This window comes from Misgurnus anguillicaudatus, chromosome 21, assembly GCF_027580225.2.
Source record: "Misgurnus anguillicaudatus chromosome 21, ASM2758022v2, whole genome shotgun sequence".
NCBI lineage: Eukaryota > Metazoa > Chordata > Actinopteri > Cypriniformes > Cobitidae > Misgurnus > Misgurnus anguillicaudatus.
This window is the reverse complement of record NC_073357.2, coordinates 29,637,546-29,657,100: the sequence shown is the minus strand read 5'-3', so window position 1 is coordinate 29,657,100 and position 19,555 is coordinate 29,637,546. Positions and strand designations below refer to the sequence as shown.

The 19,555-nt window shown below is 38.1% G+C and overlaps 1 protein-coding gene across 15 annotated transcripts in view; it reads right to left on the bottom strand.

The window, feature by feature from the left end:
- Nucleotides 1–2,297: 2,297 nt before the first annotated feature.
- Nucleotides 2,298–19,555, bottom strand: part of plekha7b (pleckstrin homology domain containing, family A member 7b) — a 139,274-nt gene continuing 122,016 nt past the window's right edge. For 13 of the 15 annotated variants that reach the window (XM_055201409.2, XM_055201414.2, XM_055201395.2 and 10 more), the window contains 6 exons: nucleotides 18,566–18,748; nucleotides 17,825–17,958; nucleotides 14,708–14,850; nucleotides 5,767–5,924; nucleotides 3,989–4,033; nucleotides 2,298–2,953 (listed from right to left, as the gene is read on the bottom strand). In XM_055201409.2, the coding sequence (XP_055057384.2) occupies nucleotides 5,782–5,924; nucleotides 14,708–14,850; nucleotides 17,825–17,958; nucleotides 18,566–18,748 (603 nt within the window). In that variant the 3' untranslated portion in view covers nucleotides 2,298–2,953; nucleotides 3,989–4,033; nucleotides 5,767–5,781. The remainder of the gene's footprint in view (nucleotides 2,954–3,988; nucleotides 4,034–5,766; nucleotides 5,925–14,707; nucleotides 14,851–17,824; nucleotides 17,959–18,565; nucleotides 18,749–19,555) is intronic. The other 2 variants (XM_055201422.2, XM_055201428.2) reach the window with 2 other exon arrangements.

Below are 19,555 nucleotides of genomic sequence, written 5' to 3'. Positions count from 1 at the left end.
TAACTTACTAAGTACCTGAGGAATATGCACCTGCATTTGGAAGACATATGGATGGAGTTGGTTACTCTGTCCACATATGTCATAGCTTCATAAACTGAATTGTGCCTTTGGCCTGATAGGGCTCATCTGTGTTTTTCACATTCAGATCTTCTCAAATGCACTTTTTCTGTTTTCCTTCTTTAATTGACTTTTGTCAGCCTTGTTTCCAAAACCCAAAGAGCAAGCGCCACGTCAAGCTGTCAAAGCCCTGGGTCAGCGTAGTTTTCATTCCTAAGACAAGGTTAGATTTAATGGTGCCTTCACTTTGAAACAGGTGGCTATTTAGAAAGCCGAATCTTTTCAGCCATTCCAAAACACGTCATGTTTTGACAAATTTATGGAGACTCGGAGAGAAATGCTGCATGCAGTTTTGCACTAATTAATTCAGTCACTTCAAGACATTTAGTAAACAGTCGCCGCCAATTCACCAGAGAGCATTTGGAGTAGTCCTACGGAGAGAACACCACCCAGATTCATGTCAATATTGACAAACAGTCCATAGTCAACTACATATTTGTAAATGATTCTTGGCGCTGACTGCAGGACTCGCCATGGACATTATTGCCGAAAATCCCCACAAAACTCCTGAGAGTTCTCACATTTCAATGGGCGGTGAATAAAGAGCTATTTCCCCCCATCTATCAGTCACTTATTCATTTAAATGAAGGACATTGACAGCATTCAAATTCAAATATTCATTCTGCATTTCCAAGGAATTTCCATTCTATTCCAAATAGTTATCTATTCACACATAAATTGAATTGCCTTACGCGGCGAACACAATCGGGTCTGTGACGTGCTAAAACTTTGAGATAGAATAGCGCACTAGATACTTGAATGAATCGCAATGAACAAAGGTTAAATGTTTTTCAAACACTCAATGTCATTGAATCCTTGGCTGACAAAGCTTCTAAACACACACAGTGGTTGCAGGCACGCGCACGAGTGCGACTTTTGAACCAATGTGAAATATTTTTCCAAGCATTAATGCTCGAGACATTCAGTGCATTTAACAGAACAGGGCGAATTTGCATAATGGGTCTTTTCTTATTCTCTTTGAAATCCAGAGTGTGGAATAACAAATGTATATGAAATCGCAGCCAAACATCAATAAATGGAAATGCCACAATTCTCGGTGGATGGTCTTGGGTGGATTTCTGCTGGAGGAGGAAAAACAGCCCGCTTATTGCAAAATAAGCAGAAAAACGGATGTGATCAAACTCGTACCCACCAGGCTCGCTAACGCGCGCGCACACACACTCGGTAGCCCACCTCTCACTTCTTCTAATCAGATGCAGTGAGATGTGGCAGCTCCTGCTGTGGAGCTTTGGGAGGAGCAGCATGTCTCACAGGTGCTTTCAAAGAACAAGATACAGCAGTGGAGAGACTGTAATTACTCTCCAATTACAGATAAAGATCTCATTTGAGGGCTGCAACACAAAGTATCCTAACAGGCATGCAGACCCACTCTCACCAGGACACACAAAACAGTCCAATCAAAGGTGTCTTATATGTCCCTTGATGATGATCATGATCATATAATGACTATTTGCGACAAAAAGCAGGACAGAGTCAGGAAAATGTGGAGGTGCAACAAAGCTTTCAGTTCAAAAAGTTCAGGAATATTGAAGTGGGCTACAGGTTGAAAGTGAAACATTCAGGTGGGACATAAAATACAGATATATAGCTTATTCAAAGGGTGCTCAAACTGTATGAAAAGCCTAATGTGATCAGTCCTCGTGCAGAGATGTGGAATTGTTTCTTTTTGTTTCTAAAGTTCATCTCTTAGAGCTTTGGTGTGGTAAAGTTGAATTCTTTCATTCAACATAAAGAGGACAAAATACTTAATGCATATTTTAAAAGGAATCCTTGGCGCGATGATGAGAGCATATTTAAGGGCAATATTCTTTGTACGTTCTGTGTTATTATTGCGCATACAAGGGAAGGCGAGAGGAATTTTGAAATTAAAGTTCTTTCTTTCCTTAGCTTTTATTCTCTTTATTAAGTTTAGTGGAATATGTCAGGAGGTATCAAACACAAGGTGAACTGAAAGATTTTTCAAAAATCAGTCATTTAAAATATACCTTTGTGAGACTTAGTTGATGACAGCTTTAAATGTGATGCAAATGTAAAACGTCCAAAGCTTTGCCTTATCTTAAACATTTCACATTTAGCACAATTTCTTTATTGTTTTCCTGAAACCGGAGACTTGAAATGTCTTTTTTCCTTTCATAACACAAACAAAATGAAGACAAACAGCTTGTTAATATCTTTAATATATACAGTTTCTTTAAAAAAGTATGAGGCATATCCCTCCCCGAACCCTTTTCCCAAAAACCCTGTCTGAAAATATTACTTCATGTTATTTTCTCAACAAAATAAAATGTATTTGGCAAGCTAACTGGAAACCGGCAGTGCTAGATACATAAAAATAACATTTCAAGTGATTTTGGTGTAAGAATATCATCTGAATTGACAAAATACAATCAACAACGCAACTGACATTCTGTACCTTTCATGTTCATAATACGTCACGTGTGTATAATACTTTCACTTTGTCATTATTGTTACTTTTGTTCTTACCTTCTGAAGTAAAATATGACCTGTAAATGTTCTCTACAGTATGGTGCATATTAAAAGTGCAATAATGTATACAAAATGAATGAATCTTCTATATCTGGGTTATCATAGATTTTGTACAGTGTATGCACAGCAGTTTCCACGGCAAAACATGTCCATTTCAAATAAGTACTTCATATAGCTCTAAAAAGCAGTTTCGAAGTAAATTTCAATGTCAGTCCAAAAGTGCGTTGAGGTCATCTCTTAATGCAAGTAATGCGGTTTCAGAAGTTCGCCCACCACTAATGGAGTCTTCTGAATGTGACAGCACCTCAATATCCAGACACAGCTTTGGCTGGAAGAGATAAAAAGTGACATTTGCAAGATGTTTAATAAAAAATAGCTTGTGAACAGGTGTTTTCACTAAAATGTGCAATAACCATCCTTACACAACTAGCAAATCTTCCATATATGATTGCTAAAACTGACCAATTATTGTTTTTAAAGGGACTTTAAGACACTTTTTTGACAATATGCTCATTTTCCAGCTCCCCTAGACTTAAACATTTGATTCTTACCGTTTTAAAATCCATTCAGCTGATCTCCGGGTCTGGCGCTAGCACTTTTAGCATAGCTTAGCACAATCCACTGAATCCGATCAGACCATCAGCATCGCGCCAAAAAAATAACCAAAGAGTTTTAATATGTTTCCTATTTAAAACTTGACTCTTCTGTAGATACGTCAGGTACTAACAATGACAGAAATTTAAAAGCTGCAATTTTCCAGGCAGATATGGCTAGGAACTATACTCTCAAACTGGCGTAACAATCAGTGACTTTGCTGATGTAACATGGCTGTAGCAGGCGTAGTGATATTACGCACTGCCCCGAAAATAGTCCCCTTGGTTACTTTTAATGCAGGGGACTATTTTCGGGCAGTGCGTAATATCACTACACCTGCTGCAGCCATGTTACATCAGCAAAGTCACTGATTATTATTATAGTGAATGAGAGTATGGTTCCTAACTATATCTGCCTAGAAAATCGCAACTTTTAATTTTTTGTCTGTCTTAGTACACGATGTAACTACAGAAGAGTCAAGTTTTAAATAGGAAAAATATCAAAACTCTTTTGGTTATTTTTAGCGCGATGCTAATGGTCTAATCAGATTCAATGGATTGTGCTAAGCTATGCTAAAAGTGGTAGCGCCAGACCAGGAGATCAGCTGAATGAATTCCAAAACGGTAAGAATCAATTGTTTAAGTCTAGGTGAGCTGGAAAATGAGCATATTTTCAAAAAAAGTGGAATGTGCCTTTAATAATCCAAATAAAAACCATGTTGTGCATGTACAACTAAACTGACATGTCATTGTTATATCCCAAGTATTACCTTACTAAATAGTAGACAAGTAAACACTCTCCACTCTCCGTCTCTCTGTGCAGCATGTTACAGAGAGAAGAGGGTGAGTTAAATACACTCCAACATATAAGACATACGACACAGTACAGTAGCTCAGACTAATGCAAATGCTGCTGAAACAGCAGAATAACATTACCGTAAAATGCACTTGGCAGCGCACTCTTGTAGTTAGTCATTAAACGTTTACGCAAGTAAACAAATGTGCAGGTATGCAATGCCTAAAATCATGCACTTGAAACAGCAAGTAGTGGCAGTGGGTTGATTCGAAGCATGCTGGGATACGAAACACACAAAGCAGGTGGAGGTGGAAAAAAGATCAGACATACACTTTCAATGAACATCACTAATGTCATTTTGCGAAGAAGCTTAACCATCAATAAATGGCAAAAGACAAAGGTCTGTATATTTTAAAGGAGCTGCATGTTACATTGACTTCTAGCGGTTGAACTTGGTGCCGCAGTCTAAATTGGAAATATTTAAGACATTTTTCCCTGCCACCCTTTCAGGTTACCATACACATTTAAGAGCACAGATGATGATAGAAAGCAGTACGTTTTTGCACGTTTGCGTTTTTTTTGTTGTCTGCAAATTACAAACGCGCTCAATCTGCGGCTCATTTCGGTTGCGTCCACCAGAGGTCGCATTTATTGGCCATTGCAATCTAATTTAAGCAACCGTGATAACTGGAAACCGAGCTGTCGAAATACACTATTGGGTAAATTGGCTGTGGGCCGGATCCCACAGAGCAAAAACAGACACGAAAGATGCATTTCAAAAAGAAAATAACTGGCTAAAGCATTGTTTTTCTGAGAAACAGATATGTAAACTTCTACATACAATATCTACACTGTAATTTTTTTAAGAAATTTACTGGCAGCTGTTTGCCAGTAACTTACTGTAGATTTAAATTACTGTAAAAATGCACTTGACAGCGCACTCTTGTAGTTACTCATCGAATGTTTACCCAAGTAAACAAATTTTTTACAAAATTTTTTTTGTAAAAATTTTTTAGAAATTTACTGGCAGCTGTTTGCCAGTAACTTACTGTAGATTTAAATGTATGTTATTTACTGGCAACAGTTTGTTTAAAGATAAATGAACATTAAACATTAACAAGTCTTTATCTTTACAGAATAAAACTAAAAATAACAGCCTCATGCCTTCAGATTTTGGTTCCCAGAATGCTTTGCATTCATTTAAATTTGAACAAACTGTTGCCAGTTAATAACATAAATTTAAATCTACAGCAAGTTACTAGCAAGCAGCTGCAAAACTACAGCTAATTTTTACAATGTATGAATATATTATACAAATATACTATGTAGTACAGTCAAAAACCTACATACAGCTCCTTTGTCTGCCATTTTGTTTTAACATCAAGTGTTCGCAGATTACAGATGGCAAAGCCAAGATGTTTGGCAACATAAATAAAAGTGCTGCCTCAATGATGTCCCGAGTCTTTGTTAATTACACGCAATTCACAAAAAGCAGAATTTGCTTACGTCTTCATAGGCTTCTCGCCATACAAAAAGGCCAATTTGCACACAATTCACACACCTCTTTATCTCCAGATGTGGAAGCAGTTGACAAGAAGGGGGGCACTTTACCCTCCTCAAGAAGTTACTACCAGATCTCGAGCCCTGATGAGGCACAATAATGCAGCATGCAGGCGGAGAAGGTGCCAAACACACAGTGAACAATTAGCAAAAGCACACTGGCGTGCTAAATGCTTAGCGGTTAGTCCTTACTTTGTTTTGCTCTGATTAGACAAAGGTGTAGTGAATTCCATTGCTCAGGGGAGGGGGAGCAGACTGAGCCGTAGTGACGGCACCAGCAGCAGGTGGAGGAAGAGGAGGAGGAGTTGGAGGCTGAGGGAGTGAGGTGGGACTATTACCCTGCGGTGAGACTGAAGTGGAGCGAAAACAGGAACAGAGGGGTGTGAGTGAGACACAGAGAACTAGTGACACAGTTAACACAGTTAACAAACTCGGTGAGAACGCAGCGTTGAATAATGAAAGCAGTTGAAGGTAAGGTTGCCACATGTCCCATACAGTAGTCATACATGCACCGGTCTGCACAGTAAAGAAGTAAATTTAATAGAAAATAAAACCTTTAGAGCTCAAAATCAGTGATGTTGGAGCACAGGATGAAAGCCTTCATTGGTTTGCATGTCAACATCATGGTTGTACAGTAGTGGCCCCAAAAGTGATGTCTGGGGGGATTTGCCCCCTCAGGTTAGATTAAACCAAATATAAGGTCCATATTACAAAATAGACCAAATACTAAGACAAATAATAGGACAAATACATTTGGACATGTGGATTACGGAATACGGGTTTTATTCAAATAAACAAAAAATGCATATAGAAACAAAACAAAAAAAATCAAAGGTAACAAACAAACAATAGCCTCTTTCACACAGTAATTTCGGAATGAATTTACCAGTAAATACAAAAATGTGCTGTTCACACACGCAGTGACGTTCCATCTTTTTACCAGTAACTAAGACATCATTCACACATCAGTATCAAAATACCGGTAAACTTGGTGAGAAAGCGGAAGTTACCTGTGGAGCGAGGCAAGCTCAATGTTGTATTTGTAAACAATGGCGGGCTATGACTTCATATCCACTGTCTGTATTTTGTTGTTTTCACATCTGTGACAAACACTGACAGTCCCAAAGTTGCTCGTAAGCACACACACACTTGGAAATGGGGGAATGTTAAACGGAACATGCGTCTTAAACAACAGTACTGTTTACGCATTCGGCAAATAGATGGTAAGCTGTTTTAAACAACTTTGGTGAAGAAATAGGGATTTTAACTTTAGGGGCCCTATCATACACCCGGCGCAATGCAGCACAATGCGCAACGCAAGTGTCTTTTGCTAGTTTCAACCCGGCGTAATTATCATTTTCATGTTAAGCGCCACGCTGTTTAAATAGCAAATGCATTTGCGCCCAATTTTGTGCCCATGGGCATTCTGGTTTGAAAATGAGGTGTGTTCAGATGCATTGTTGGCGCGTTACTATTTTGAGGCAACCAAAATAGACTACGCCATTGACCAACAAAAACTTGGTCTAAAGTCTATGGCGCAATATTGTTTTCGTTATTTAAACGAAATATGCGCCTATAAACGGGACGACAACGAGGGTTTGCTTATCACACACATGGACGCGCAGCAGCACAAAAAAGCTTTAAAATATGAAAAAATAAAGAATTAAAATGTAAAAGAATATTATTGAGTCTCTTGTACATAAATGAGCACCGATTATGAAACGTTAGAAGACATTCTTAATGCTATCACACAGACTTATTATATATGATGACTCTGTACCTGTGGATATGGTAAGAAACATTTTTATGTAATGCTTTTAAAAAAACCATGACGCTGTTCGAGTGCTGAAGGCTCTCCACACGTTTGTGAATTCTTTATCTCCTTTTTGTTACAAATAAAGTGTTTTTAGAGTACAAACCTTTTATTGCATATTTGCTAATTGTTTTATGAGATTACAATGATTAAGTAGGATATCAAAACATTTACAGCAATTAAAAGCCTGCTATTTGTACTTCTATGACTGAAAGAAAACGGCTTTTAAAGGTTTTAATCAAAAAAATAATAATAATAATTTCAATACAAATAAAAACAACACAATTTTTTTATATTAATCTTAAACTGGTGGTCTTCTTCCTCTGCTTAGTTTTTCAGTTTATAAATTCCCCTTTCTAAATAGGGATTAGGCATGGTGCCAGGCACAACTTGCTTTTAAATCGGGATGAGAGCTCAGACTCTCATTGGTTTATTGCACATTATGCCCAAAACACACCCATTACTCATTAAGAAAATAGGAACAACCTTTTAGGCTGTGGGCTTGGCGCATAAACTATTTTTCCCGTCGTTAAATTAGCAAAAGTGCACTGGGACACGCCCGTTTAGACCATGCGCTTATAGGGGCGGTTTCCCGGACAGGGAATAGACTAGTCCTAGAGAAACAGCTCTTTTAAGAGCTCTCCAAACATATCATAAAATACATCAGTGCCCTTTGTTTTACCTCAAAATGCACACAGGTAATGTTTTTAGTAAGGCATGTTTATTAAAACTAGTTATATTTCCTAATTAAACTAAGGTCTAGTCCTGGATTAAGCTAATGCTGGTCCGGGAAACCGCCCCATATTGTTAAAATAGGGCCTTAGGTGTGCTCGACTTTTAAGCAGTGTGTGTGTTATGTTATGATTAGCACAAAGCTGTCAGCACGGTCTGACGTTGTCCATTCTAAATGCCGGTAATCTATATTTTTTGTTCACATTTAGCGCTTACCGGTAAATTACTGGTAATCTTACAACCTCTCTTACTGGTAAGTTGGCAGCACTGATTTACCAGAAAAGGTTCTGTTCACACAAGACCTGTTAACTGCAATTTACCAGTAAAGAGTGTATGTGTGAAAGGGACTATCGACTACCTTTTTATGTGGTATTAATACTTGTTGATCCTCTTTTGTGGTAATCTTTATAAACTTTGCATATGTATTGTATGTAGTTTTCTGCCAAGCCTCTTTAAATTCTCAAAGCTGAGCTTCTATACTCCAAACACACCAATGCAACACTCATACAAAATATTTAATGCATCTTTTATAAAATATATGATTAAATGGCGAAGGACATCCCTTTCGGCCTCTACTGTACTTTGAAGGTGGTAACCCTAGTTGTATATCAGTAATTCCCAACCGGGGGTACGTGAAAAGATTTAGTTTTTGCTAAATCTCATTCATAAAAATGTCCAGTCTTTGACCTAAAATATTGTTTTTTGTGGGGAAATCATTGTAAAAATGACCAATTTAAATGTCATTTTTAATCTTATCATTAATATTATTAGCAGTGGTGAGTAAATGTGCTGAATGCTTCAAAATGCAATAACAATGTTCAATTCAAGAACAATCTGACTATTTCAATGAACCTGAATCGTTTCTAAAAACAAAAAGTTTATTAAGTATAAATAATGTTAAAATTATGTTATTCATTCCCGCTGCCATAGCAGTTTCAAATGATGCAAACACACATTTGCATTGTTTTTAAAGTGGCTAACATATTTTGTCCAGTGGGATGTCTTTTGTATTTATAGTGAATGTCTTAACACAATTTGTTTCTGTTAATATTTTGAATAGACAAAACACACTTCATCAGCTTTTTACTTTACTGTTTAAAATGAATTAAATAATATTACTAATTATTTGTCTTTAAAACAAACAGAACTTTGGATTAGTTTCGATTAAGAGGTACTTGAGCCTCACTGATAGGGCCGTGGGGGTACTCAGGGCTAAAAAGGTTGGGAACCACTGTTTTATGATCCAGTAAAGTATGTACCAGCATGATCTGTCCACTGGTTCAAACACAGCCAGTTACAGTACAGTACTACAAAAACTCCAACCGGGTTGACTTTGGAAGTCCAGTTTATAAACAAGTTTAACCAACATCTGTTCTTTCTGCAACCTTCTGTCTAGGTATGACAACAAACATTGTTTTTAAAGGGGTTAGTAAGTGTCACATACCAGACAAACATTTCAGCTTCGTACTGTTCATGCTAAACCCAAGGTCACAACTCTGACTTTAGTTGATTTCTGCCCTAACAGACTCAGATAAATGCACAAAGCAATGCGGTGGGTGATCACAACCCTGATCTGCCATTCCAAATGAGACCTTTCACATAAAGTATTCTGACATGTTCTCCAATGGAAATATTGTGATAATTGTTGACTACTGAGTACTGGGGCCTTACACATTAAGATCCAACACGTCAGGGTGGATTGACTGTAAATCTGTGTGACTAAGAGAGGCACACTGCTCCCGATCTGAAGGTTAGACCTGGCAGAATGACTGAGGCTCCTGTAAGAAGTAAAGATGAAAGATGGTGCGCTTTTATGCCGGGTTCAGAAACATGTTCAAAGTGCTGCCACGGGATGCAGAGCGAACAAGCCCCGGCGCATAATCAACTGGGTCATTGATCGGCTGAAAAAATGGCCTCATCAAGAGATTCCTCCCAGCCCGAAAGATCCGACATGTCTCCCAATTAGCAAGCATCTTTACTCGTCAGATCTGCACTAATAAGGAATAATGTTCTGTTATTAACGTTGTGGTTGATAGGCTTGGCTTTTCTCTTTCTTCTTTCACATCACGCCTCCGTCGTGGATGCTTGGAATTGGGCCGGACCCTTTTTACAACCTTCACGGTTATCCTGTAGCTGTCAATGTGATGTTTTGGAAGTTCACTTGACATTGTAAGTAGTTGATGTATTTCTCTTTATCTTTTTAGAGTATCTGACACTTCAGTGTAGTCAATATGAAAGAGTACTCTATTCAGATGTCAACTATTAATTATATACATTCAGTTTTTTGCTTCTTGGTGTTCCTTGGCCTGTCCTAACCTGTGTGGGCTCTCAGATCCATGTCCTTTCACTTGCAGATTAACAAGATTTTTGTGCTATTAAGTGTATTGATACAGAAGTTATTTGATAGGTCAATTCAGAATGGGTAGAACATAATAATGTGTGTGCTTGCAGCTATACTGAAATATAATATATACAGAAATAGTTGTGCTTATAAGTTTATGTACCCTTTGCCCTTTTATGATCTCTCCTAATTTGTACAAATTATAAACTTAAACTATATGTATACAATACTGTATGCACAAAATGTTAAATGGCCTCTTATTAATAAGTCACTTTCGATACACTGCAAAAAATAAACCTTGTCTTACTCAGTATTTTTGTCTTAATTTCCAGTATAATATTTAATAATTCTTAAATCGAGATACATTTACTTAATAAGCAAAATGACCTAATATGTTAAATCTTGTTTTCTGAAGAAAAAAAAAGGTGACTTCAGGTGACTTCAAGCATAAAACAAGTAAAACGTCAGTGGGACTTTAATTTAATTCAATGAACTTCATTCAAGTAAATTTTTCTTACCCCATTAGCAGATATTTTTCTGTCCTTTAAGTGTAGTGTTACCAATAAGACTTGATGGGGTGGTTTCCCAGACAGGTCTTAAAACTAAAATGTTTGTTTGAATTGCCTTAATTTAAAAACATGACATATCTAAATAGGGCTGGGCAAAAAAAATAGATTTTTCGTTTTTTTAAGTGGTCGATTCAAAATCGTTTCTCAAAGATCAGAATCGATTTTTTTCTTTCAGATTTATTTCGGCAAACATTGAACGTAAGATTACCGTTAATCTAATTACTAGTCTTCTTCACTAGATGTCACCCTTTTTTTTGCCCTGGGTGATGTTACCAAGGAGCGAGAGGCAAGCCTGTCATTCATTCATTCAGTGCTTAAAATGGCAGTTTCAGGTGCTTCATCGACCTTGATGCCACCTTCACATAAAAAGTCAGAAGTATGGAAGCATTTTAGATTTTACAAGCAAGACGGCGACAATAGTGTTGTGGCTTTTAATTTCTTTTTATTAATTACCCACTTGTAAATTGCTGTTCAGTGTTCTTTTTTATTAATATAGTATTTGTATTAAATCTATTCATTGAGTTGAATCGAGAATCGAGTATAAAAACCGACCCGAGAACCGGAATCGAAAATTGAATCGAGAATCGATTTGATAGCTTGCGAATCGAAATCGAATCGATCTGGAACATCTGAATCGATACCCAGCCCTATATCTTAACATATATGCGTGCCATTGTTTTGACACAAGATGTACACTACTGTTATTTCTGGTAAATTATGTTTGTAAAAACTACTTAACGGGCCCATATTTCGTGGTTTAAAAGAACATTATGGGTTCTATCTTACACCCGGCGCAATGCGCGACGCATGTGTCTTTTGCTAGTTTCTGCGCAATTATAATGTTCACGTTTAGCGCCGCATTTTTTAAATAGCAAATGCATTTGCGCTCCCTTTTGCGCCCATGGGCGTTCTGATGTAAAAACGAGGTGTTCAGGCGCATTGTTGGCGCGTTGCTATTTTGAGGCAACTAAAATAGACTACGCCATTGACCAACAAAAACCTGGTCTAAAGTCTAAAGTCAATGGCGCAATATGTTTTTTGTTATTTAAAGAGCGCATTAGTAATATGCGCCTATAAACGTGAGGACAACGCGGGTTTGCTTATTACATAGTACATGAATGCGCAGCAGCACAAAAAGGCTTTTAAATATGAAAGATTAAAGGATTGAATGTAAAAGATTATTATTGAGTCTCTTGGACATAAATGAGGACCGATTATGAGATATTAAAAGGCGTAAAAAGCTGCTTCACCTGTAGCCTGGTAAGTAAATAAATGCTTTGCTTTAAACAAATGCATCGGTTTTAAAATGTTTTTTTTTTAAAATGCTACCTCACGGATTTATTGTATATGATGACTCTCTACCTGTGGATATAGTGAGATGAGAAACATTTTAAAGTAATGCTTAAAAAAAGTCTTTGCTTAAAAAAAACGCTGTCCAAGTGCTGAAACGAACGTGCGGAGAGCCGTTTGTAAATTCTTTATCTCCTGTTTGTTACAAATAAAGTATTTTTAGAGTACAAACCTTATCTTACATACTTGTAAATTATTTTTTGATGATATTGGATAGCCATACATTTAAATCAATTACAAGCCTACTTTTTTACTTCCATGACTAAAAGAAAACGATTTTTAAAGGTTTTAATAAAAAAATAATTTCAATACAAGTGAAAAACAACACAATTATTTAACATTAATCTTAAACTAGGGATCTTCTTCTTCCGCTTAGTTGTTCAGTTTACAAAGTCCGTCATCTAAATAGGGATTAGACATAGCGCCAGCGCAACAGGCTTTTAAAGGGGATGAGAGCAGAGACTCTCATTGGTTTATTGGACGTTACGCCCAAAATACTCTCATTACAATAGGACCAACCCTTTTCGACCATGCGCTCGGCGCACAAACAATTTTTCCCGTCATTAAATTAGCAAAAGTGGATTCGGACACGCCCATTTAGATGTTGCGCTGTGCACTTTAGACAATGCGCTTAGATCATTAAAATAGGGCCCTGTGTGTTCTCATGGTTTATAGTTCAAAAAACGCATTATTTTCCACATACTGTACATTTGTGTAGCACCTCTAAGTCCCACCTATCTGTGACAGGTCGTTTTGTACAAAGCTCAACACTGTGAGAAAGCGTGGTGTGATTCGATTGTCCAGCTATCCAGTGCGTTGCGATTGGCCGAAAAACGTAAACGGAAATGTGAAGTTCCTTACCATGTTTTGAAAGATGAGATCCCAAAGCAATAGTGGGAGCCAGAAGATCCAAGCTGTTTCTCAATGTCAAGGATACTGGTCCTTACAAGTCACGTCCTTCAGAGGCTAGGGGAGGCTCCTCTTTAGCATTCGGAGAACACGTAAATGGAACAGGCAAGTGCACGTCATTACGTCAGTGAAAAGGTGTGCTTTCAGCGTTGCGTGCATAGGATTGTGGGTGATTTTAGAGCGCGAAGAGCGTAAAGGCTACACATATGCATCCCCTCCTGTATATGGGATAATTCTCGAACGAAGGATAATTCTCAGTCCTTGGTTGAAATTCCGAGGATCCTCGACATTAGAACAGTCCTTCGGATGTCAATGACGTAGCATCCTCGAAATTCTGGCTTCCGAGGATCCTTCCTTGACATTGAGAAACCCCTACTATCGTATTTGCTACCTATCAATATGAGCCTGAATCTGACCGAGAAAATGCAGATGACTAAGCTGATCGATCAGATCACTTTACCAGCGCGATGTGAGCAGAACGTAACAGATTGGTAAGGTAAGGATACTAAAACAAAACCATGTCTGCATTTGTGATCATAGAAACGACAAACAAGCCCTACTCTACACTGTTTAAAACTCGCGTTTGAATCGTCAGTAGGAAATTCATTAAATATGAAAACACAGGCAAGTGACTGCTCAAAACTCGCATTTGAATCGTCAGTAGGACATTTATTTAATATAAAAACATGGATGTCCAGAGTGTAGTTGCAAAGTTGGAATTCCTCCTGTTTTTAGACGAAGCCTTGTAACTTTAGAAAGTAGTCCTTTTTTTCAAATGTGCAGCACACAATCATCTTTGCGTGTACATTATGGCGGTGTTATTCAAATGTTCAAACCAGTATGGCGTTTAACTGCATGGGCGTGTTGAACGAGCCGTTTTAGGTAGGCGTGGATGACGCTTCGCTTTAAAAAAGATTTCTTTGGATTTTAAACTTTACATTTTGCAACTTTAAGGATCTTTTATGTGCACAGACATCTTTTAACACTCAAAAAAACTAAGAAAAACATGAAATCGGGTTATTTGACTCCTTGAAATGTCCTAATATAACTAAGGCCTAGTCCTAGATTAATCTAAAACCTGTCTGGGAAACTGCCCTGATATTTTAAGTCATTTTGCTTATTAAGTGTATCTTAATTTAATAATTTTTTGATATTTATACTGGAAAGCAAGACAAAAACGAAATAAGTTCAATACATTATTTTTTTTACAGTGTAAAAGCATCTGTTAAATAAAGATTTTTTTATGCAACGTAACTGCAATCCATAACTTTCTGCAATGTTCAAGTAATTCTAAGGACATGAATTAATTAACTAACAAAGGAGATGAACTTTGCAGCACAATGGCCATGGCCAGAGTTGCCCAGCATTGTGATGTACTGTTGTAACATAAAGATGTAAATGGTGTAAGTGTTACTATACCTGCCACTTGTTTGCTCTTGAGCGACGCTTCTGATGCTAAAGCATACGACATGGTGATAATTCTCTCCTTTTCCTGCAGAGCCAAGTCTACATCTGACAGCACTGGCTTATCTACTGCTGCTGTAGGAGGCATATTCTGGACACTTATACACACAAACAAACAAACAAACAAACAAACACGAAGACATCAAGGTGAATTCAGAGAGAAAAACACGCTCAACAGTCAACAGTTCTCTGAGATAAAAACCAGAGAATCACAAGACTCCAATTAAAATCAAATCAGTATTACTGAAGTCGGAGTTTGGGGGGACACTGCTCCCCAGACGAGAGCCCATTATGACTTTGTCTGAACTATTCATGAAATAGAATGTGTCTAATATGATTATGTGTCTAATCTTAATATTGATCTCTTGAAAGCACAAATTTAAACTGTATTGTTTTATTACCTCTACTACCCATACACCATGGGTTTGTCAGGATCCTGCCGGAACCTTGTCCTGTATTAGTATTTAGTCCAGTATGGCAGGGTTCTGACAGTACAATGTTTTGTGTGGGGAATACGTGGTCTGTATAGACCAGGGGTGTCCAAAGTCGGTCCTGTGTCCTGCAGAGTTTAGCTACTTCCCTCAACACACCTGCCTCAAAGTACCTAGTCTGCCTAGTTAGACCTTGATTAGCTGGATCAGGTGTGTTTGATTAGGGTTGGAATAAAACTCTGCAGATTGTACACCCCTGGTATAAACGGTTTCATCGGACGCACGCGATACACGTCTGGATCCGAACTTTACTTCCGGTTTTGTTTTTTTAATGGTCTGACTAGTTGCTAAACTGATCTCTTGAACAAATAATGCCTCGTCGAAAATAACAAATGTTTTGGTTTTCTAGGTAATCTATGTGTTGTTTTTTTGCTTGTTATATAAATAAACTACGTTTAAAGTACTTTGTGTTTATTTATTATTAGCGGAGTTTACCGGAAGTTACGTGCGGACCGCGACAGCCGCTTGTTTATGCTGTTACTGCTGAAACCGTCTATTGACTATACTAAACCACGTATTTCCTGTGTCTTGTCACTTTTTTAATAACGTTTTTTTTTTAAAGTGTCTGTGCCCAGTGTTCTGTCTGTGATCGTACTGTGTTATCCAGATGTGTTCCTGTCTGTTTCTATAACAAGTAAGCCAAGTTTATTGTCTGTGCATTGAATGTTATTAGTGTTTAGTAGTGATGGGCAGTCCGGCTCTTTCCATAGATTCGTCTCTTTCGGCTCAAGCTCCGGCTCTACATTTTAGTGATGGCAGTCCAGCTCTTTTCATAGATTCGGCTCTTCTGGCTCGGATCCCTAAGAAGAGCCGGCTCTTACGGTGCCACCCCTGCATGCGTCTGAAGATTCGGCTCTGCTCGTTCGCTACAAAGAATCAGCTCTTAGAGCGGCTCGTTCGCGAATGACCCATCACTAGTGTTTAGTCAGTCAAAGCCTAGTTTAATGTCATAGTCTAGTCTAGTTTAGTGTTTATCCGGTCCTGTGTATATTGTCTTGTTTTACCCCCATTGTGGATTTTTGTTTTCCTGTTTTCGTAAATAAATTGTTCAGTGTTGTATCCGTGTCTGCGCCTGGATTCATCCGCCTTGCCATTCCTGACAGGGTTGCCTTACATGGAAGTTGCTGTCATGTTTCTATAGACGGGTTGCCGGTTTACAAACATTACAGGGTGCGCGCGCATCCAGGAGGCAAAAAGCCTGCTTGGTGAGCTGGTCCGCTACTGCAACAACCTTTCTTTATTGTTTGTATATAAATAAAACTTGATTTTAGTTGGATCTGTTTTTCTGTCTTTATTTTTGCAGTGTTACTGTGATTACATGTATGAATTATAATGTTAAGCTAGTAATAGTCGCATCTGCTGGTATGTTAACATCAGGCACCCAGCACTGACTCTGTTGGTACTATTTTCCACGCAACAACTCCTTGGCATTTTGACTTACAGACACCCCTACTAGCCTACAACACAAGGCATGTCTCTTCTTTCTGCCTCTTGGTTGCGCGCAACCAGTTAATGATGTCGCCATGCAACTCATCTATAGTAGCCCTAAACGGACAAACTGTTCTAAAGAGATTTTGTGCCATGATTCGCACAAATGAGGCGAATAATGCATGAATCTGGATATTCGTGTTGCATTTACCAATCAGGAGCTTGCTCTAGTAGTGATGTGATTACGTCGTAGCGAGCAAAGGCACAAATCCAAAACAACAATGGAAGACAAAATTATCGTTGCTGTATGTGGACACCCGGAGCTGTACGACACATCTTCGTACTTTTATAGAAATGGGAATAAAAAGAATCTTGCTTGGAAGAAAGTGAGTGAGGAGGTCGCACAATCTGGTCGGTTGTAAAAAACGCTCTTAACTCAATTTGAGCTCTATATATACACATATTGAAACTGCAAGCTAGCTAAAGTTTCCAGCGTTTGAATTTCATGCGCGAATGAAGCAAGTCAACTCAAAATGTTCAAGCGTCCATCTATGTGTGAATAGCACAATTTATTTGCTTCATTTGTGTCTGATGTGAACGCATAGTTAGACCAGTGGTTCTCAAACTTTTTCCGCGTGCGGCCCCCCTTATGTACGGTGCATTTCTTTCGTGGCCCCCCCAAAGAAAATGTATAACAAAAAACTGCTCTAAAATGTAAAATTTTAATTAAACAAAACATATTAAGTTAAACAAAGTAGTGCTGTTGGTTAGTAGCCGTATGTTTGTTAGGTTTAATTACACAGAATTCATTGTAAAATGAATGTATTTTATAAAATGTCATAAAACTGGGGCCCCCCTGGCACCATCTGAGAACCACTGAGTTAGACAACGACATGTTTGTCCTGTGGCGGGCGGCTACCATATGTGTTTTGAAATCGAGCGGTGAGCTGTTGGTTGCAATTTGCTATCTTACCACAAGATGCTGCTAAAATTTACATCACATTTAAGGCTAAAATAGTTTTAATTAATTTAAAAAACAAGCAGACGCACTCTCTCGCTAATCTCAAGGCATATAGTACCCTTGTTTGCAGGAATTTACATTTGGGATGGCCAAAACTAGGATGACAGAAGATGGATGGATGAGACTTAGTACCTGGACTTAGTCAGGATGCTTTTGATTCGTTCCACTTTACGGTGACGGGCCTCCATTTCCTGAGGACTCAGAGGCTCTTCTGGCTCCTGGTCTACATAGCGTTCAGGGATGGCAACTTTCTGTGGTCTTGACAGCTATATACAGGTAATGAGAGCAAACAATGAGGTACGTCACATCCATCTGTTCTGCCCTAAAAAGGCAAAGCGCAGTAACTACACAGTCTTCTGGTTCAATTTTGTCACATTTCAGAGAAATATGAGTGTCAAAATTGCAGTAACGTGTTTAAAGGGCTGGTGTAAAAATTTTAAGGGCATTTTTCTGTTTTAGTGTTTGCATAGTAACTGGACTTTGCCTTTGTAGGGCAGTAGCTATTGTTTTAAGGAGCGATGGACAAGGCGATATGCTGACAGCACAGGTGCCAGACAGTTTGCATTTAAACATGTGATGTCCACTCAGTTATTATCATTTATTTGTAATATTTTATGTAATGTACAGAGCTTTGATCTGACGTGATCCTACAGTACATTTAAAAGCAGTTTGTTTATCTTGGAGGTGGTGACATCCATTTGCACATTTTAATCTTTATTCCAATCATCTTAATAAAGCCTAAATGTTCATCTTTGCAAATGTTTGATGATAGGAGATCATAACCATTCCGACCCTTTCTGTAGTTGGGTCAAAATGACAGAGGTCTTTCTTTCAGAGACAAAGAAAGATGGGAAAGCAGAAGGGTTACTGTACCTCTTTGCTAAGGTCTAACTGATAGTCCAGCGGCTCCAGGTCCAGCTCTCTCATGGGTGTGCTGCTCAGAGTCAGCCATTCATCGGAGTGAGAGCGCTGTCTCTCTTTGTGCTCAGCCGGTCTCTCCTCACCCTGCACTGCTCGGTCCAGCAGCTGCAAATCAAAGTCCTGCTCTCTCCTCCACTGAGGACACACAGACACACAGCACTCAGACAGCTACACCTCACACACAACCAGCTCTGGACATGACAAAGTCAGATACAATATTTGATATGAAGCAATATTCTCCTCCTCTCAGGACAGGTCAAGTATAAAAGTTTGTAAGTGCACTGATTGATATTCAAGTTTTTTGGAACAATGACACAAAATATGTCCATAATGTGACTTTGTCTTTAAAATCCAGGCTAAAGTCTCATAAAGTCTAATTATTGGATTAGGAGCCTCGATGTTTAATTTCACTCACTGATTCTGCATTGATTTCAAACTTTATCATGGCCTCACTCAGTCAATATTAAAGATATCAAGGTTATATTTTCACAAAATGAATATTTACATTATTTTATGTAGAAAAAGGTACATCACACACAAAGAAAATGACTTGAGATGAATTCTCATAGGCAGGGTCACAAATTTCAAAAATATCTTAATGGTGTAACCTTAGGATGCAATTTGGAAAATATAAAAAATAAGCAGTGAATGTGCTTTAAAAGAGTTTTTGACACTACACACTTAACCTTGGGTTTTCTATAAGCAGCAAAACTATATTTGCACGCTACAGTGTATTTGTCAACGTTCCTGACCCTATAAATGTGCAAGAAAATATTCAAACAATGAATGGTAATGATTGTATAAGTATAAAAATTAACGCATAAACCTAAAATAAGATTATATTTCTATGGATTCCATTTAAGAAACTAAAAACTTGGCAATTGTTCTTTTAAAGGGGACAGAGAATGAAAAAACATTTTTACCTTGTCTTTGTTGAATAAT